A 22156-nucleotide genomic window follows, 5' to 3' on the forward strand; every position below is an offset into this window, starting at 1 on the left:
AGGCTTTATCTTTTAATACCAACAATGACAACAGGTCCATTTCACGTACCGATGTCAGAAGTTGACGGCTCGCTTGCCTCACTCACTGAAACACTGGCATCGAGTCTGACGTGCTGCTGCAGCGGAAAGAGCCCAGAGATAATTCTTGACATTATTTCTTGTTCTACCCTAGAAGTATAAAGTTAAATATACCTAAATTGGTTAAAAGTATAAAATGTTAGCTATTGTCCCCCTTAAGAATAAGCTGTGCTCACAGCACGGTCATGGGAAAGCAGCCATCTGACAGTTACACCTGGAAGGAAAAGAACTGGTCTCCTTCCCAAGCGTGGGAAGCCCTGAGCCCTATGAAACAGACTTAGAGCTTTTCATACTAGCCTGACAGAAAGCTACCTGCAAGCCCCAAGTTAACTCTAAGATTTGGGTCAATGATCAGTCAGTTTACTGTGCACTTGAAAGTGTGTGTCTCACTCAGAGAACACACATACAGTCACACCAGATCAAAGCTCCGTGAAGTTCACTGAGCAGAGTTGGGGACCAGGCAAGCGCTTACACAGTATCCTTAAACCAGCCACGTAATGTTTCTATTTGTGAGTTAATTAGAATGAAGTGATTTTATTTTAAAAATGCTAGAAAAAGTCCTGTTCTCTTCTCAATGAAACACAAACAGATTGCAAGGCAGGGTAGAACCTTCTCCAGGAGGGTTCTTTTCCTTGAAAAAGAAAGAAAAATGTTATTTCCATGGACACTGGTAGAAGAGGGAAGGAAAAGGGAAAACTAGGAGATTCCTTCCAATTAACTGCTTAGGGCAGTTAACATGCACAGTAAAGATTACTGTTATAGAAATGATTGACTTCACTGTGGAAAATTCAGAAAATGAATTTTTTTAAAAAAACTTGATAAGGCTCACTCATCATACTAGATTCAGAGATAAGTACACTTAATAACCTGATATATATTTCAAACACTTGTTTGGTGCAAACTTATATTAAGGTGTAATATGCTAGGTTTATACTGTGTCTCTTGCTTTATTTACACAGCAGTACCCTATCTTTCACTCTTACTGAGTACTCCTCTAAGCCACATCCATTTATATCTGCTATTCTGATTCTATGAATGCCAATAGGATTAGAAACTTACCACTGAATTAAACTATTTTCCAATGTTTCTTTCCTCTCAATTACTTTATCCAAAATATCAGTAGTGGGATGAAAAGTGGAAACCACTGGAGGAAACGAAGGACCACTGTATTCTGTAGGAACGACCTTAATGCTTCTGTTAAACTCCAGCACCGGGGCAGAGCACTCAGGAATTTCATCACGCAGTTCCTCTTCCTGGTAACATCATAAAAACCCAAGTATTATATTCATACCTCTGCTCAACATGAGTGCCAAGCACAGGCAAAGAACTCAGCTATATGAATTAACCAACATTCACAAGCCAGCCAATGACCTTCCACCTAAGTGATCAGACGTTAAATATGCACACACACCACACAGCACAGATATCAATCACACACAACACTGGAGAAAATGCATTTACATGGTTGGTCTATTTTAAACTGTTCAGGCTCTGGGTGTAGATCAGGGGTGGAACAGTCTACCATGTATAAAGCTCTGGGTTTGATTCCACATCACCATACACACAGCATAAAAAATAAAATTCAGGCCAGGCAGTGGTGGTGCACACCTTTAATCCCAGCACTCGGGAGGCAGAGGCAGGTGGATCTCTGTGAGTTCGAGGCCAGCCTGGTCTACAAGAGCTAGTTCCAGGACAGGCTCTAAAACTACATTGAAACCCTGTCTCGAAAATAAAATAAAATAAAATAAAATTCAATATTCATTCCATATATACTCAGTAGCTAGAAAACTTGGGGATTCTAGTATTAAACACTATGAAATATATAGAAATTTATGAACTTGATTATCACAAAAAACCTGATAATCCCAAATATTTCTTCATTCTATCAGAACCTGAAATTACATTTAAATATACAGTTAATCTTATACATTACTTTCATTACCATATCACATCCCAAAGTCATTTCTGTGAAATTTTTAATTTTTCCTTCTGAAAAATGCCAAATCTTTAAAAATTTATAAAATAATGCCTAGTTATTACACATTATACATAGATGATATGAATTACATGTCTCTGATCACCAGCTTCAGCAACTATCAACTCCTGGTCAACCTTGTCACCTAAACTGTCTACCCCATCCACTTTCTCTTTCACACATCATTCTGACCCAAATCACACATATAATTTTCTCTATAATTAGATAAGCATCTCAGAAATGCCCATTCTCTTTATATATCACAGTTCATCAATATTCTACTGAGGAATAAAGCCCTCAGGTAGTGAGAGAAAGAACTAGAGTAAGAGACCCTTGTCACTTAACCCAAATCTACTGTTAAGTCTACAACGGCTTCTTCCACTTGCACATTGACAAACAAGCCAGCCAGACAATAGCATGCTAGACGTTAGGAATATAAAGACAAATAAGGCTCCTAGCTTCAAAACACTTGTGTAGCATTCACATGGGAAAACACCTTGGGTACAAAAATACAACACACATCCATGCATAATCTAAAATAAGATTTCATTTTGAACTATGTACTTATTTTGTGTGTATGTGCCTGAGTGACGCGCGTGTGTGCAGGAGGCAGCAGAGGTCAGGAGCTGGATCCTCCGCAGCTGAGTTACAGGCAGCTGTGAGTCGCCACGCTGGTCACTGAGAACTGAACGCAGGGGCTCGGCAAGGGCAACAAATGCTCACCCCTGGAGCCATTTCTCCAGCCCCTCAGTTTTCATGAACAAATTAATCTTGGTTTCAAAGTCAAGGAAATGTGAATGCCTTATTGCTAATGCTAGATGACTTAATATAATACTAAATGACTTATTAATAATACTAAAATAATCTTAATCTTATGTCTCCTTTTTCACCTATTTTACTTTTTCCTCTTTCTCTCCTATTTTACTATTGCCATCAATTTCATAACTTTGACATCCATCCTTGGGTTTTGGACTATAAGTTTTTTTCTCAAAATAAACCTAGCATTGCCTCCAAAAATCAAGAGTTAAATGTAATACAATGGAGAAAGCCAGAGAAATGAAGGCAGCAGGTAATGTTCCAGGTGGGAAACAGTGGGCTATCATTAAGTTTATGAAGACAAAATTATACTACAGAAAAACACCTCATAATTTTTTAAAAAATTTAAATAATCATATTAAAAAGTTAAAGTCTATTTAAATCAAAGTAAAAACATGTTTCTTAAAGCCATGTAACACAGTTATGACAGCCAGAAGGCACCCAACTACCCGGGAAAGTATTTGTAGGAAAAAGGACTTCTGTGTCTCTAAGCTTTGCTTACCTGAATAACATCAATTACTTCATCAAAGTTAGTTCCTGGAAGCTTTGCCTCGTCTTCATCCACCTTCATAGATTCTGGAGTCTAAGGAAATATTAGAAAGCTTTATTACTTTCAATCTTAAAATACGTCCATATAATTTATCAGATTTTCACATATACCATAATCTTCATACAGCCTTATTAATATGCTTATTAATATTAATAAATAGCATAATTTTAATATGCTATTCAGAGCTGATTTAATTAGTAAATAAAACCCAGGTTAGTCTTCAACCCATTATCTCATCATTTCAAGAACTATAGAAAATTATTTTCAATAAAAATATTTTTAGAAAAATTATCAGAAGGCCATGGTAGAAAGGTTACTGTGAGTTCCAAGTTGGGCTAGTTGATGAGTTCTAAGATAGTCTGGGCTACAGTGTAGACCCTGTCTCAAAAGACAAAATAAACAAAAATGCCAGTTTGACATTTAAACTGCATCAATAAATACAAATTTTAAAAATTACATTTGTTTATTTTGTGTGTGCCCACGATGACACCAAAACCATCGTGTCAAAGGAAAAATACAGGAATCAGTTTTCTCCTTCTATCATTTGGGTCTTGGGGATCAAACTCTGGTCTGATGGAGGAGGGTTAACTCTCTATGTGTTACTGTCATTGGTTAATAAAGAAACTGCCTTGGCTTTTGATAGGACAGCAGCTTAGATAGGTGGAGTAGACAGAACAGAATGCTGGGAGGAAGAAGGCAATGAGGCAGTCGCCATGCATCTAGCCACCAGGTCAGACATGCTGAATATTTCCCGGTAAGCCACCACCTCGTGGTGAGATACAGATTATTAGAAATGGGTTGAATCAATATGAGAGAGTTAGCCAATAAGATGCTACAGATAATGGGCCCGGCAGTGTTTAAATGAATACAGTTTCTATGTGATTATTTCGGGGAAAGCTGGCCAGGCGGGCAGCAGGAAGCAGCCCGCCGCTCCATTATACAACACTGGTCCTCGAGCTTAGCCACAAGCACTGCTACCCACTGAGCCCCACCCCGCGCACTCCATGGAAACTTGAAAGCACCTATCGACAGGCTGAGGAAAGTGATTACAAGTGCAGCTATGCAGGTGTCCACATTCACAGACCCAGAAACGACAGAAACAGATTACACTGGTGTTAAAGTAAAGAAAATGGGACTAGCAAGATGGCTCAGCAGGTCTTTACCTGTGCATGTCACCAAACTGGACAACCAGTGCTTGATTCCTGTGACCCACACAGCGGAAGGAGAGAAACAACTCCTGATGGAGTAACAGTTACAACAGAAAGAACTTGACCACCTACCTGAATCCAGGTGTGCAATGGCGGAAGAGAGGCTTCTTTGGGACTTGGCGGAGGGGAAAGCCTGTCAACACTGCTGTATGAAATGCTATCGATGTCCACACTAGGCAGTATCTACAACAGAACAGGACATCAGCTTTCTATTTGCCTCTAGGACTTAAGTAACTGTCAAAAAAGGAGAGCGAAACACGCCCTCTAAATTGTTATTGTGGCTAACTGTTTGAATTATGAAAGCATATTATACAAAACAAAGAGAAAAACACAAAATTCTCCCAAGGTAATTTCACTTTGACAACCTACACCCTTTCTGTTTATTACCCATTTAAGCAAGATTAAGTGTTCTCAGTCCTACTGTTTTCGTTGTTATTAGGTCATAAATACTTATCCTGCTTCTCTGCAAATAACTGCACACTATTTTAAGGATCATCATCCTTATCTCCAGTTTTTACCATTGTTAAACACAGGTCACAACAACAAAATAAACCCCAGTATCTTCATACATGCAGTGCTTTCTCCCCAAACTTCGAATTATTGCTTCATGTTAGATAGATTGGGATGAACTTTTTGGACCACAGAGCAAGAATGCTCAATAAGCTTTGTAATTATTGGCAAAGTACTATCCAATCCTTGTTTACCCCACTAAAACAGATCTCTTTAAGTTTTATCCAACACTCAACTAAAATGAGCAGTTTTGCAATAGCAATAATTAAATGGGACTATTATCATTATTTTAATTATCATTATCTTAGCTACAAGCAAGACTTACATCTAATTTCCTTGTTATTAAACTATACTTGACCCTCTTGTAGACTCTCATTCATGGATTGGACTCCCAATGGATTTAGGTCTATGTTTTCTGATAACTTACAGAAGTCTTTGTATTTAAAAACAAAGTCTTCATCAGAACCTTCCTTTCATGTGCTGTCACTACACACTGCTTTCCTTGTCAGTTTAATTTCTTTGACATATGTAACTTTTAGACTTTAAATTCAAAGCTCTCTTCCCTATTATATCTAAAGTATTTGCTTTATCCAAATCCAATGCCCAGAATTTGTTTCAGTTTTAATTAAAGCCCAATGAAATTGTCTTCAAATTTTTATGACTTTGTATTTTATAATTTAGAGTGCCAAATTGGAGGTCATTTGGTATACAGTAAGAATTTGGAGTCTATGTTGGATGGTGGTGGTACATGTCCTTAATCCCAGCACTTGGGAGACAAAGGCAGAAGGATCTCTGTGAGTTCAAGGCCAGCCTGGTCTACAAAATGAATTCCAACACAATTAGGGCAGTTATACAAAGAAATCCTGTCTTGAAAAACAAAAACAAAAAACGAACAAAAGAATTGGAGTTTAAAACTACTTTTTTCTTATGTCATTAAGCTGAATATAATAAACATTTTTTCACTTATATAAATTCTACTCTCTTGAACATAACAAGTCTCTATCATGTTCTATATTCTTTTTAAATAATAAAGTTAATTCTGAAATCCTACTACACTGGTCTAGTAACCCTGCTGCTTGGCTTTGAACTTGCTCTGTAGCTGAGGATAACCTTGAACTCCTGATCTTTCAGCCTCTATCTTTCAAATTTTGCCCCAAATAAGCCAACAAACTTTTTATTTTTCTAAACCCTTTATTCTTTCAGATATTGAAATTATCCTAAAGTTCAAGAAAACAAAATCTCATGGCATTTTTTAAAAATTAGCATTTCACTAAAATTTCACATTAAATTGGGAAGAAGAGTTAACCTGAATGTTTTTGGTGTATAAAAATGAGTTCTTTGTACTTTCATTCATGTCTTATGATTGGATAAAATTTGAAGTACTGATTATATTAATCATACTATTCATGAACTCAATTGTTTACCGTATGTTTTGGTTTATTTCGTTATTTATTTACTTGTTTATTACTGAGGCATGAACTCTCTGCACAGACCTAGCTGAATAGCTAGCTAGAAACTTGCTAAGTAGATTAGGCTGGCCTTGAACCTGCGGCAGTGCTCCTATGGTTGCCCCCTTGGCTTGGACAACAGGTATGTACCACCATGCCCAGCATAGTAATTCTTCTTAGAAGATAATTGCAGAACACTATCAACCATCCCTTTAGAATACTGTCCTGTCGCTCTGCTGCGAATCACTGACTGAGAAGAGGAGCTGCAGAACAAGGACAGAGGCATCACACTGACAGCAATAAAGGAACCTCAATGAAAGCAAAGTCTTCAGAAAATTATGTAATCAGTCTATGTACTAATGGCTGACGTGGTTACTATGGCTGTAACAGGGTCTGCTCGCACACCCTGGCATACCTGGACAGAGAGTTGAGGGGGATCCTTCTTCTCTGATTTCATTTCCACAACTGCTACGTTAGGTTTCTTGACTCCGGCTTCTAGTTTTCGAGATGAGGGAGGAATGGAAGTAGTCACAGTTACAGGATGTGGCTTGTTTATCATTACTCCAGCAGGTGGTGCAGAATCACTATTACTTTGGGTTTGTCCTGTGAAATTTAGGGTAGAGAATGAGAACTATTTCTAGAAAAAAGGAAAAATCAAAATGCCTGGATCTTCGTGACTGCTCTTGCACACAAAAGGAAAGGCTGTCTTCTAAGCACCTCTCCATCACCACAGTCTACACGTGCTCACCACACCTGCCTGCTAGCAGCTGCCAGCAACGCTGAACTACTAGCCATTGTATGTAATTCCCACGTCATACACTACCTTAATTCTTAAAATAAAGGTTAGCATCTACATAGTGTCAGCTTTCACACCAGAAAACCTGCTTGTTTTTTACACTTCAGAGTAAAGCTGAAGGAGCCAGGCATAGCAGCCCCGAGGAAGCCCTGAGTGAATGTGCTACTGACACGGGCACAGTCATTTCAAGGACCTCAAAGCCTCAGCACCGTGGAAAAAATGGCAACACATTGCCACGGCTAGGCTCACGGTATGGCAAGACTGCCCTCCTCATCCAAGCAAATATAGACAGTGTGTGGAGAAAATGTCCACCATAACCCTCTCCTCTCATGACCCCTGGGTGTTCCTCCTCTAGAGACTGAGCCAATCAATCAAGATTAACTAACCCTGTCTCCTTGTTTCTCTGTCAGCATCCTGTTCAGCTGTATTCAATAATCCCAGGCTCTCATTTCAACTGTATGAAATGAACAGTGAGCTTCCCGGGTGTAAAGGTTTCTTCACCAGAGAGCCCAGTTCACTGGTCCCCAGTTTTTCTGTATGCTATCTGTGTGTTTATCTTGCCTTTATTTTCTTGCTGACCCAGTCAGGTCCAAGACCCCAAGACTATGCACAGCACATGCCCACAATCCCAGCACCTAGATGTCTAAGGCAGGAGGACTGCTAAAAGTTTGAGGCCAGCCTAGACTATATAATGAATTCAAAGCATGGACTAGTGTGAGACCCTGTCTCAAAAAATAAAATGTAGCCTTCATTTATAATTAGAGTCTTGGTGCGGGAGAATTATCTGTATTCTGTCAATCATATTTTAATAAAGCACTGATTGGCCAGGCAGGCAGTATAGGCGGGAAAGCCAGACAGGAAGTAGGGGTGGAGCAAAGAGACTGGGAGTATTCTGAGAAGCAGGAAGCTCTCTACATTCCTGTGCAGACCACCGAAGAGGCAGCATGTAACTTGCCCAGCTGAGAAAGGTACTGAGCCATGTGGCTAATGTAGATAAGGATAATGGGGTAACATAAGTTATAAGAGCTAATAAGTAGCCTGACCTAATGGGCCAATCAGCTTTATAACTTACAGAGATCTCTGTATGATTGATTTTCTCTGGGACTTGCCGGCTATGGGATGTCGGGCGGGACAGAAACCCCAACAAGCTGGCCCTCATGTTACACAGTCTACTCTCAGAGAAGAAATCAGGAAAAATATTTCACTCAAAATAACTCCAAAACTTTGTGTTTATGTTTATCTAACCAAAGAAGTAAAAGACCTCTACAACAAACGCTTTCAGATATTAAAAGGAAATTACAGAAGATACAGATGGTAGAAAGACATTCCATACTCCTGGATTGGCAGAATTAATATTGTGAAAATGGTAATACTACCAAAATTCATTTTCAGATTTAATGCAATATCTAACCAAATTCTAATGCCATATTTCACAAGTTTAGAAAAGACAATATAAGAACTTATTTGTAACTACAAAAGACCACGAACCAACAAAGCAATCCTATAAAGTAAGAACACTGTGTAGATATCACAATACCCAATCTTAAATTATACTACAGAGCCAAAGTGACACAGATAGCCTGGTCCTGGCATAAAAATTGACGGGCAGACCAATGGAACAGAGAGAAACCAGAAATAAAATCACTATGCTCACTTAATTTTTAACAAAGGAGGCAAAACTGTACACTGGAAAAAAGCCAGTTCAACAAAGGCGCTGGCAAAGAAGGGTTTCTATCTGCAGAAGAATGAAATCAAATTCATATTTTTCACCTTATAGAAAAATAAATTTCAAAATGGATCAAAGACTTCATTTAAAACCTGAAACACTAAACTCCTAGTTCCAGGTGACTGAGCACCCTCAGGCCTTCACTGGTATCTGCACACACATGGTGCACATAAACTCATATAGGCACACACAAAAACACACAAATAAAAATATAAATTGCTACAGCCACGGCTGTCTCGCCAGTGTAGCAGCAATGCTGACTGGACGGGCAAGTGTTGCCTGAGGATTGGGATCTGTGCTTCTTGGAGCTGTGTTCCAGGCGGTCCCTTGGCAATCAGTTGTGGTGTAATGCCACCTGAGTCGCCATTTGTACTGACTCGACCTGACTGTCCTTGGCCATATGTCTGTCTTTTCCCTTGTCTGTGTGTTCCTTGTAATCCTTGCATATTGCTAACAGATCAGACTATTCCAGGCAGTTGCGGATACAAACAAGACTGCTGAGGACATTTTTGAGTTCTGCCCCCCCTATTCATTAAAGCCTTTAAGGAAATAGCCAGTTCTGGAAATAGGGAAGTCATCGTTGAAATAATTCCTTAATGATGTGGAGCAAAAGGAGTTGCTCTTATCAGGAGAAACCTTAGAAGCCTTCTGTAGGAAAACAGCTGCAGCAACACTAGATGTTTGCCTGAGAAATACGTGCAGGAGGCCTATGCAGCCTTCATTATGGCCAGAATAAACCTAGGCTAATTACAGCATCTGACCCTGAGAGTCGGGGAGGGAAGAAAGTTGAGATTTATGGTATGAGACCAGTTTCAGACAAGTTTGAAATCATGTCTTTAAAATTTCCTAGCAGAAAGTTTTCCCAGGAAGATAGTGGCCTTCTCCTCTCACACCCCAAGATATTCTGAGCACAAGGTCACTTAGCCCAGCCAGCCGCCTGGTACAGACTGGGTGAAAGTCCTTGTGCCCAAGTCAAAGCATTTTCAAAGATTCTTTTTGTAAACTGTTTTATGCTTTTTTTATGATCTGATGATGTATGCCTTTGCCAAGTTCTTTGTTTGTAAAAATATAAAAGCCTCGCACTGAAAAAGTAAAATTGCAGCACCATTTTCTCAATCACATTGAGTATGACTGTCTGTCATTCCTCCGCCGTATCCTGAAATCTTCTGTCCCTTCGTCCTGTTCCCCCACGGTCTGAGTGGCTCCCCTGAGCCGGTCCGTAGCAATAAACCTCTTTTTTTAAACGTATCTAGGGTTGAAGAGATGGCTCTGTGGTTAAGAGCACTTGCAGCTTACAGAGTACCTGGGGGTTCTGTTCCCAGCACCCAGAGACATGCAGTTTCCATGTCTTTTGTTCCTGAGTAAAGAAAGGTATGTGATGTCACACCAGCAGATCTGTCCAGTTTTTAACAAGATGACTCATAAAGTCCTCATATAAGGAATAACCAGCTATTCACCTAGAATATATGACCACCTAGCTTTTACTTATCATAACCTGGCCCAAAAGTATATAAAAATGCTTTAAGGCATCTCTCCTCTCCTAACACTTACAATATTAAAACAAACTGGATTTCTTGAATTATTATGCAGGTCAATGACATGTTAGTCGTGCTATCTACACCAGCAACACACCAAGAGATATTTCCTAGGAGCGAGATTATGGTGAGAACTCATTGATGAAGAGATCACTGTCGCTGCATAAGCTACATTCTGAGGCTCTCCTTAGACATAAGAAAGGAGGTGGCCCTGCAACGAGTCCCTTCCCATTCTCCGCTGCCACATATTTGTCATTTCTTACCTAAAAGAATTGCCATTGGGATTAGATGACCTTCCAGGGTCCCTGAAACAGTAGGCATTTCTCTGCTAGGGCTGAACAGATATTGCTGCTCACCATGAGGTAGTGTAGTGATGGGATGTTGCAGTTTAGAATCCATTTTCATAGGTTTTGTTGCATAAAAGTCAGTCTGTGTTCTTGCTGACTTGACTTTAGTGCCTACAACGACCATCAATAACAGACATTTAAAAATATGACAAGTATCTACTAACTAGTCACCGAGAAATACAACTCTTTTTTTTCAGCCAGATTTCATTCAATTTAATAAGTTTCTAGGGTCTCCAGTAGAAATAATACATAGACCAGAAGCTGGCAAACTTATTAAATGGCCAGGCAGGAATGACTTATCTCAACTGCAATCATCCAACTTTGGTGATGTAACAAGCAGCTATGGATTATAAATAAGCATGGCTATATTCAAATAAAAATTTACTTCAAACAAAAACATGATACACTTGAATAGAGCTACTTAAATACAATAATTTTTAAAAAGTTGAATAAAGATTCTGAAGAACTTATCTTCAAACTCATTAATTTTCCTTCGCAATTACACCTTCACTCATTACATAATTCTGAATAACCAGCTTTTATCCTTTGAAACTATGTATAGTTAACCTAAGGCTATATTTATTTAAAGCTTATTGAAGTTAATGTTATTGTATATTTTTCTAATTCTATTATGTAGATTTATAAGATATCATTCTAAATTATCAAAATCTTGTTTGTCAGACATAGTGGCACAGCACCAGGAGGTTGAGGCAGGAAGCCTGCCAGAAGTTTGAGGAGAGCCAGGGCTATAATATCAAGAGCCCTATCTTTAAAAAAAAAAGATCCAGTGGTGGCGGTGCACACCTTTACTCCCAGCACATAGAAGGCAGAGGCAGCCTGGTATACAGAGTGAGTTCCAGGGCAGCCAGGGCTACACCAAGAAACCCTGTCTCTCGAAAGAAAAAAAGATAAATAAATAAACAAATGAGGGATGGAGAGATGGTTCAGTGTTGAGAGTGATTGTTGCTCTTCCAGAGAACCTGAGTTCAGTTCCCAGCATACACATTGGGTGGCTCACTGACCAATCACCTGTAGTTCCAGTTCCAGGGGATCTGGCGCCCTCTTCTGGCTTCTGGGCACACCAAACACAAACATAAATAAAAATAATTATTAAAAAAAAAGTCAGATCTGGGGGAACACACCTTAAACCCCAGCACTTGGGCATCATAGGTTGGCGGATCTCTGTAAGTTCAAAGTCGAGTAGTCTACATAGTGAGTTTTAGGACAGCCGGGGCTGCACAGAGACTCAGTCTCAATAAACAAACAGCAACAAAATCACATAAACATAAACAGAAAAAAACTTAAAGTTTTTATCATCTGTCTCTTTAGAGAATTTGAATTTCTTTTTCCTTTCAAAGAGGAAAAACAGCAAGTAACAAGGCCAAGGACGTACACTATGTCCACAGGCTGTCACTTGAAAAAAGCTATTTGAGGGGCTGGAGAGATGGCTCAGTAGTTAAGAGCACTAGCTGCTCTTCCAGAGGACCTTGGTTGCTTTTCTAAATGACTTTGGTTCAATTCCCAGAACCCACATGTCAGTTTACAACTGTCTGTAATCTCAGTTCCAGAGGATTGGCACAGACATATGTGCAGGCAAAATACCAATTCACATAAAATAAAAATAAAGATTTCCACCTATTTCCTCTTTTAAAAAAAAAAAAGCTATCTGAGGATATGAAGTGCTCTAAAACCTTAAGCTATTGTTTCAGAAAGGCTTTTAAAACTCCAAATACAATTTTAACAATAAATTTCCAATATTTGAGGGAAATATTAGGGTAAATATAATAAGCTGCATGCCTTTAAAAATCGTATCTGTAGGATTCATAGATAAGCGGATCACCAGCATTTCCAAAGGGAAGGAAGCTGAGCAACGGCCACAGCTCCAGCTCTAGAAGTGGGCTAACCTTCACTAACTACCCTGTTGGTAAAGCTTACTAATGTCTAAGACATAATTAGAGACACTTTGAAATGTAACCAAAATTAACAGAGTCAATATTTAACTAAGTCACATTCAAATATGCAAATGAAATGGCTGACATGAGTCAAAACACATATTAATAAATGAAAATGTTCTTATTTAATTAAAAGTCAGTAAGAAATCAATCATCTTTGTTGGCTAAGAGTTTTCGATAACAAAACCACCAAAGTGCCCACACACATGCTTCACTAGGAAGCAGCAGGCAGCAGGTGCTGCCGCATACTGGAGCTCTGCTGCTTCTCCCCCACTTCCCCGGGACCATGGACCTTGAGCTGTGCACATAGCTAACAAATAAAAAGCACTGTTACGTATTAAGCTTATTCTATAAACAATGCAGGAAAACACAACAGATGAGCATCCTCACCTTTTACTAGCTCTATTACTCTCGGTCTCTGGGGTTTGGCCTTCGGAGATGGAGAACTGAATCTGAGATATGGTCCTTTTTTAAGCGTGCTGCGATGGCCCTGATAAACCGGCTTCCCATATATTTGTAACATATAATCCTCATCTTGTAAATCCGTGGTTGACTTCACAAGTCCCTATGAATGCAAAAAATATTAGCATTACTATAAAAATAGCAATGTCTTCCACCTAGCAAACACAAAAGGTTTTACATTACTGTGCATATTTTCAGGTCCTAATGGTTAAACACATTTTACATAGCTATTATGTTTAAATAAACTAAACTGCTTTTAAATGACTTTATACACTCCCAGCTCCACTTTCAACCATAATCAAAATGCCACAGAAATGGACTGGAGAGACAGAGAGCAGGGTTGCTCTTCCAGAGGACCCGGGTTTAACTCCCGGTAACTTACAACCATCTCTGACTGTAGTCCTATGGGATCTGAAGTCCTCTTCTGGTATGTAGACATGCATGCAGGCAAAACACCCATATAACATAAAATACATAAAGAAATCTCAAAATTCCACAGAAACCCAGCATTTATTAAGCATTACAGCCAAGCATTTAATTACATTTCTCTGTTTAATAATCCATGCTTAGCATAAAAACATTAATGCCCAGTTAGAGCAGAAGAGAAAATCTCTCCAAGCAACTGGTACCATGTCTTGCACTCATTAGGCATTATAAGTAATTTTTTAAGTTTAAAATAGAGCACACACAAGAAGATGGAACATGCCTTTCCGTGACATGGATCTGACTAGTAACAGACAGCTGAATAATCTCTAGAAATACCTGCTATGTACTGTGATTCTCGGTATGAGCTCCACAGCTGGGCATGGCGCTGTGTGCCTGTCTTCCCAGTCTGGGCAACATAGAAGATCCTAACTCTTAGGAAACAAAAAGCAAAAACCAATGGGGCTGAAGAGATGGCTCCACAGCTAAGAACACTGGAAGCTCTTCCAGAGGACCCAGTTCAATTCCCAGCACCCACACAGCAGTTCTCAGCTGTCTGTAACTTCAATTCCAGAGGATCTGAGACCCTCACACAGACATACATGCAGGCAAAACATTGATGAATGCTCATAAAATAAAAATAAATTATTTTTAAAAACAAACAAATAGAAGAAAGCACAGGTTTTATGTGGTTTTCCACATTACAGGTCCGAAGTCTTATGTAGGCAATGGTACAAATCTGCTTTAGGTTTGTACAGCTCTTCATAGTTTAAATTTTTTCATATCTGTGCCATTACTTCTATCTCTAAGGAAATGCCCAGGAACAATGTGGCATCTAAACACAAAATCAGATTAGGAGCTCACTTCTTTCCTCTCCCTCTGTGACCCTGAGGCAGGGCAGCTCCTTCCGGGAGCACTCCTAAACTGCTCCTGCATTTGTTTTTGACAGTGTCTTCTTGGAATTGCAGATTTCCTCGCTGGTTTGTCTCGGATGTTAGCTTTAGTATCTCTACTCAGAGCTTGCTTGTTCCGTTGACTCTTTGGATCAAATCTCTTTTGCTCATAATCTTTTCTCGTAAGTTCATCCTAAAGCAAAGAAAATTAAAATTATGTAATGCTTTCACACTAAAATTACTGGAATCACATATAGTAATGCTTTCACACTAAAATTACTGGAATTTATTTGTTGTACAAACATTGTTTAGTAATTCTAAATGCTTTAAAAATAAAGACTAATAACTTACACATAAAAAGTAACTTTCTTGAAGAACGAACACACCTAAGACGACATTAAGCGCAGCAGCACGCGCGCAGCACCACGTGCACAGCACCACATGCACAGCACCACGTGCACAGCACCACGTGCCTGCAACTCCTGCACCCAGGAGACAGGAGAGATCAGCTGGGGAGACCCAGCTGGATGCCAGCCTGGGCTACACAGAGAGATCTGTCTCATAAAACGAAAACAAACAAAACAATCCTAAAACTATAAGGCTATCGAGTTATGGGGCATGGGGAGGAGGCAGCAGAAGCACAAGAAGAGGGCATTGCAAAGTTTTTACCCTTCAGATGCTTGAATCTCATGACGTTAATACTTTAGAAGAACAAACTTAGGCACATGATTTATAATATAACTAAGATGACTATATATAAATTTAAACTATTTGAAGATTTAAATAAACATTTACATAGGATTAACAGTGACAACATATTCTGCTCATTGGAATATAGCCAGAGGTCACTTCATCTTTTTATCTGGTGAGTTTATACAACTAAATAAACATACATATATTTGTATATACATATATGTATGTTTTTATAAATGTAACTGTAATATATATATATATATATGTGTGTGTGTGTGTGTGTTTATAAGTAACAAAGGTTTTACTCCCCTTGTTACCACTGTGAGTAAACGTGCAAGCACACTGGATGAAAACAATTAATTGCCTTGCATTCCAAAATAAAATGGTTACCTTGTCTAGTTCTACACTTCAAATACACAAACTTAGAGACTTTATGTCTGAAGACATGCTGTGCCCTTCATGGATGTGAGAAAGATTCCCCTTAGAACTGACTTTTCTGTGCTTTAGTAACTTTGGTATGTTTACCTTAGTGCATCAATGCTAGTCAATCTGCTGTCTTGAAACATCTTTTGCAAGTAGAATTTCATTTTCTGTTTTTGTCAATTTTTCTTTCAAATTTCTCATATTTCACTTATTGTCTAATATTTTAGCATAGTGGAGCCAAATAAAATTTATAAGAATAAAGAGTTTCCTAGACGGGCGGTGGTGGCACATGCCTTTAATCCCAGCACTCGGGAGGCAGAGGCAGGCGGATCTCTGTGAGTTCAAGGCCAGCCTGATCTACAAGAGTAAGTTCCAGGACGGGCTCCAAAGCCACAGAGAAACCTTGTCTCGAAAATCCAACAAAAAAAAAAAAAAGAAAGAAAGAAAAAAAGAAAAAGAGTTTCCTAAATGAAACTATACTTCTATCCTTACTGATAAGCAAATGTAAAGAATGTTAGTGAAATGAAGAATTATAAACCAGATCGGGGTGGTGACCTTTAACAACACCTTTAACCCAGCACTCGGGAGGCAGAAGTGGTGAATTTATGAGCATGAGACTGACTTAGTCCACACAGTGAGCGTGAGGACAGCAGAGCTATATAGTGAGATCAATGCTCAAAAAAACCAAATACAACAAACCAAAGAATCATAAGCCAGACCTGGTGGTACATGACTTATCTTCATGGAAGAATCTAAGACAAAAGGATCTCAAAACTAAAGGCCTTCCCAGGCTCCTGTGAGTTCAAGTCTGGGAAACTTAGTCACCATCTCAGAAAGTCCCAAGTGGAGGCTAGAGAGATGGTTCAGTGGTTAAGAGCTGCCGATAGAGCCGCTGATAGGCTTCGAAAGGACCTGAGTTCAGTTCCTAGCACCCAAACTGGGCAGCTCACGATCACCTGTTACTCCAGCTCCAAGGCACTCACCCAGTGCTTTCTTCTGGCCTCTGTGGGCCCTGCACACATTTGTCATATAACCACATGGACACAAACACATACATACATGAATGAAAATAAATCTTTTCTTTAATAAATGAATGAGGGATGTCGCTCAATGGTATTGCGCATGCCTAGCATGAGACAGGATCTAGGTTCAGGTCTCAGTATTGCAAAAAGAACAACAAAAAAAAGTGGACGTACATCAATAACCTGGGATCTATGCTATATTCAGAGAACTGACTTGACTTTCATTTTTTCCATGACATACCTGGATTTCTGCTGAAATGATTTTAATCCAGTCATCTACTTTCTTTCTGATCCTAATTTTCTCTGACATCTCTCTACAAAGGAAAAAAGAAATTCTTAAATCAGTCTTAATATACTGATGACAGGACCAGGATCGGATGAGTCTAGTCGAGTTTTAAAGCTATCCTGCAGCCCAATACTCTTCCCGCGAAAACAATCAGTGATGGTATTAGCCTTCATTAAATGTTAGAAGGAAATGTTTATGAAGAACTCAAAGAAAGCAATAGCAGGCAGAGCAAAAGCGGAAATGGAAAATCATAGCCAGGAAAACACGGCACCTCCATGTCTATCCACAGCAGGACCCTCATTTTCAGAGGCGTTAGGGGCCTTTTCCAAACATGAAAACAAAGTAGCTCAGTGAGCGCTTGGGAAAGAAATTCAGAAAGTGAGGCTGTGGGGCTGGAGAGACAGCTCAGCAGGTGAGAGCACTCGGGTCCAGTTCCCAGCACTCACCACCACCCCTAAGTCCAGCTCCAATGGATCCCTCTTCTGAACGCTAAGGGCACTGGGCATATACATGGTGCATGCACATACATGCAGGTGAAATACTCCTACACATAGATGAATCTTTAAAAAGAAAGTTTAGTAAGCAGATCTAGCAGTTTTGTAAATAGCTCTGTGAGGCCTACATCCTGTCTCACCTATTGGAAGATAAAGCACTGATAAAGGAATACATAGCAGCTCCATCCTTTGCACGGATAATAGCTTCCAGGTTTTCTTCTAGCACTTTCTTATTGTTCTGTACTCCTTTCAAAATCTTCTCAGCATCTTTCAAAACAGATCTGGTACTGGCTGTCTGAAGCTTAGCAGAATTCTGTGGAAGATCTGAAAACCTCAAGACAAGTGGAGACTGTTTTACCTTAAAAGAAAAATAGGCAGAAAATTTAGTACATTAAGCTTACATTGATTTTACTCTAAAAAAAGAAAGGTTGGGAAATGGCGGCAGTTATGAGTGTACACTGCTCTTCCAGAGGACTGGAGTCCTTTTCCCAGCACTCACTTCGGGTGGCTCACCACCACCTGTGAGTCTGTTCCAGGAGGACACACTCTTTTGGTTTCCTTGGGCACTCACATACATTTAGCATATATGCCCCTGCCACACACATATATACAAGTACACAAAAAGTAAGTATGCAATGCAAAGAAGAGCTAGCTAGTACACTGTTGCAACCGTACACTAGAATCAATATAGTCTAACTAGGGTTCGGTTTGTCCAAATGAAAAGTTACTGAATACCTGGCATTCTTTGCTTTGTTTTCCACTTAAAGAAATTATTATAAATATTATCTGCAATAAAGACAGGACATCCAGAGCAGTGCTAGGTCATCTGATCATCAATGAAAGCTCCACTGGCGAAGAAAGCAAGGCAAAATAAAGAGCAAGTTGCTCTAGACACTGTGGACTGGATAGACAAAGGCTGTCCACCCTTTCACTCCTCCTTACACTCCTCTATTAGCCAGGAGGCAAGGACAGGTGTGGTGGCACACGGCTATGATCCCTGCGCTCAGGGCAAAGAAAGGAGGATCACCAAGTTTGAAGCCAATTTGGTTTAAGAGCAACTTCTAGGTCATCAAGGGCTATATACTAAAGTGGCCTCAAAAGAACAAAAGAAAAAAAAGATATCGGAAAGTGGGAAATGGTCAGTGGCACAGGTCTGGCCAGAGTGCTAGGGAGAAATTACTTAGTAGAGACTTCTGGAATTTTTTTTGTAAAGGGAACAGATCTGACTGTCATGTTTCTAGTACTTTATTTCCACCCTTCCTTCTGATTTCTGTTTTACTGGCTTTTTTATTCCATTTGTTTGCATTATTACTACGTTTTACTAGGTATATATTCATACACACTACAGTACACACCTGTTTGTTTTTGAGGCAGAGTCTGATGTAGCACAAGCTGGCCTCAAACAAAAGGATGACCTTCAACTTCTGATTCTCCTGCATCCACCTCCACAGTTCTGGGATTGCAAGTATGTGCCAACATGCCCAATGTCATACATGCATGCCAGGTAACCACTCTGCCTATCTAAGCTACATCCCAGGCTCTTCCTAATTTTTACCTTATAACCACAGATTTTAACACTATTCCCACTTTACCTGGAGCACGTCATTTGTTTGTTTCTTCCTCTGGCCAAGATCATGAACATCATCATCGTACTTTCTCATAGTTACTTTAGCTGTTCCTAGCTCTTCAGAGAAAGGACATCTCCGTGAATGTAGAGTTTCAATGCTACAAAAGATAAGAAGAAATTCATCTCTGTGAATGTAGAGTTTCAATGCTACAAAAGATAAGAAGAAATTCCTAAGATGTCATAAACTCACTAGGCATTTTACACATATGGGCTTTCTGCCTGCGTGTATACCTTTGCACCGTGGTGTGTCTGATGCCTCAGGAGGTCAGGGGAGTACTTGATCCCTGGCTTGGAGCTACAGGCAGCTATGAGCTACCATGTGGGTGCTTGGAACTGAACTCAGGTCCTCTGTAAAATCAGCCAGTGCTCTTAATCACTAATGTAGCTCTCTAATGTAGAGTGAGTCTCTCCCTCCGCCCCCCGTCTGTGTGTGTGTGTGTGTGTGTGTGTGTGTTGTGTGTATAAATAGAAAGGGAAACATTAGAGGAAGGAAAAAAACTTAAGTGTGTAGTAGGAGACCTAAGAGGCCGCTTGTTCGTTCCCGGCTACCCAGACTCGAAATCATCACTCAGAAACTGTATTACTTAAATCACTACTTGGCTAATCACTTAAGCATATTGCTAGCTAGCTCTTACGTCTTTGGTTAACATTTTACCAATTGATAATAACATTTATTATCAATAATTGGTAATAACATTTACCAATTGTCTATTGTTTTACATTTTACCACGAGGCTTGTGGACTACTGGTAAGGTTCCAGCAGGCAGCTTGCGTCTTTCCCCTCTGGCAGCTCCACGGCAGCTCCCTGACTCCACCTCCTTTCTCCCAGCCTTTCCTGCCTACCTCTACTCTGCCCTATCACAGGCCAAAGCAGTTTCTTTATTCATTAACCAATAAAAAGCAACACATAAACAGAAGGACTTCCCACACCATAAGTGCAGGCAAAGGAGGAAACAGTAATAGAATAATGAAAACACAAGGAAGGACTATTCAGAGGAAGATAGGCAGCCAGTTAAGGGAAACGAGGCATAGGGTAAGGAATTAGGGAAAGAAAAGTCTTAAGGAAGGGAACAGCTAAGAACAAACTATACTGACATTTTCATAAATGTATGTAAATGCCATAATGACACCTATTGCTCTATAAGCTGACTTAAAAAAAAAAGGAATCATAAAAACCACATTATAGTCAAATTGTCAAAAATCCACAGCAAAGAGAGAATCTTCACAGTTGCAAAAGAAGGGTGGTTGGCAGTATGCTGAGAGTCCTCACCAAGAGTGCTCCTGGATCCTCACCAAGAGTGCTCCTGGATCCTCACCAAGAGTGCTCCTGGATCCTCACCAAGAGTGCTCCTGGTTTGAGGAGTTTGAGGACAGGCTGGTCTACATAGAGTTCTAGGTCAGCCAGGGTTACATAATGAGACACTATCTCAAAAAAACAAACAAACAAATCTGTATTTCTGTAACTTTTCTTCTGTTTTAAAAGTCAGGTGTACAGGGACGAGAGAACTACCTCAGCAGTTAAGAGTATTTGCTGCTTTTGCAGAGCATCCAGGTTTGGCCCCAAGAACTCACATCAGGTGGTCCAAGCCTGTCTTTAACTTAAGCTCCAATGAATCTGCTGCCCTCTTCTGGGGAAAAAAAAAAACGGAACCAAGAAGTACAGTTGCCAGGTTTCATAAAAATAAATGTTTCTGATCACACAGTAGAAGGGAAGAAATTTTCACTATGCAGAAATTAAATGGGTATGAAGATGATGAAAGAGGTAATTTTAAATTAGTGTCAATTACAGTCTCTAGGGTAATCACTAAGAAAGTAACAAAAGTAGCAAAGGAAACGACAGAAATGAAGACGTACGCTAAGGTACCCAACAGGACAGCAGGCACTCCCGGAGGAGCAGTGCAGTAGGACTGAGGCCCACGACAGGCGCACAGCAATGTGGCACACATAAAAGACATTAAACAAGAGAAAACTATGCAATAGTTCCAAATAAAATCATTCAGATTGTAGATTTTCAAGGTTCTTCCTTACAGTTTTTATCATGTTAAAGTTAATATCATGATTACGGTTTAGATTTACTTGATCTTAACCTTTTTAACTATTTTGCAGGGCAGGAGGCGAACCCCAGGGACTCATACTGAACACGTCCTCTACTGTCACTAAGTTGGACCTCAGGCCTCAAAGGAAGCTGCATGCACAATTTCAAATATACCCAAGCAGAGAAAAGAATACAAGAACTCTTTATGAGCTATTATTCTCAAAGTTACCTTCATTTCTTCTACACCCCCAATCCACTTTCTCCTCTCTACCATCACAAGAAGGCTACATATCACACCACCTGAATCTGCGTTTGTTAGAAATTAACAACCTCTATTTCTAAATCAAATACTTGAAAAAGCAGTGATGTAAACACATTCCTAAAAAAAAAATGCAGACTCTGAATAAAGCTCTTTATAGTTCAACTAGTTCCAATCTCTTGTTTTTACCTGTCTCCTTTCTCAGATTTCCATCCCATTTTTGACCTAGTTAGTGAGGTTATGTCTGATGATTCACTTTTTCTTGTCAAAGAATCATTACTATTCAATATTTCTTCCAACAATCTTACATTTCCTAAAACAGAAAAAAATGTCATTTTCCAAATTAGTTCATGTCTCCTTTGTATTTCACCTGGTGTCTTCCAGCACTCTAATCTAAACTAAGACCTTACGAGGGTTATCTGCTCAGCTCACTCTGTACCCACTGCAGTTCTTCTGCACGCATTCCCTAAATTCTGAGTTAAAAACTCAGTTCTCAGGGTTACATAGTAATGGTATTTGAAACATGAAGTCTTCCTGATGTGATAAGGTCATGAGGTTCTGTGCTCATGAGCAGAGCACTGGTCATCAAAGGAGGAAC

At 39.6% G+C, this 22156-nt stretch overlaps 1 protein-coding gene across 4 annotated transcripts in view; it reads right to left on the reverse strand.

The window, feature by feature from the left end:
• Kiaa0586 (KIAA0586 ortholog) overlaps positions 1-22156 on the reverse strand; it is a 95034-nt gene that overhangs the window by 53477 nt on the left and 19401 nt on the right. For all 4 annotated transcript variants that reach the window (XM_048415470.3, XM_085697551.2, XM_048415469.3 and 1 more), the window contains 12 exons: positions 21748-21871; positions 19230-19362; positions 17778-17995; positions 17099-17171; positions 14691-14912; positions 13332-13506; positions 10906-11100; positions 7001-7188; positions 4700-4810; positions 3372-3452; positions 1138-1331; positions 50-168 (listed from right to left, as the gene is read on the reverse strand). In XM_048415470.3, coding sequence (XP_048271427.3) covers positions 50-168; positions 1138-1331; positions 3372-3452; positions 4700-4810; positions 7001-7188; positions 10906-11100; positions 13332-13506; positions 14691-14912; positions 17099-17171; positions 17778-17995; positions 19230-19362; positions 21748-21871 — 1833 coding nt within the window. The remainder of the gene's footprint in view (positions 1-49; positions 169-1137; positions 1332-3371; positions 3453-4699; positions 4811-7000; positions 7189-10905; positions 11101-13331; positions 13507-14690; positions 14913-17098; positions 17172-17777; positions 17996-19229; positions 19363-21747; positions 21872-22156) is intronic.

The sequence above is a fragment of the Myodes glareolus genome, chromosome 11 (genome assembly GCF_982192425.1).
Source record: "Myodes glareolus chromosome 11, mMyoGla1.1, whole genome shotgun sequence".
Taxonomy (NCBI): domain Eukaryota; kingdom Metazoa; phylum Chordata; class Mammalia; order Rodentia; family Cricetidae; genus Myodes; species Myodes glareolus.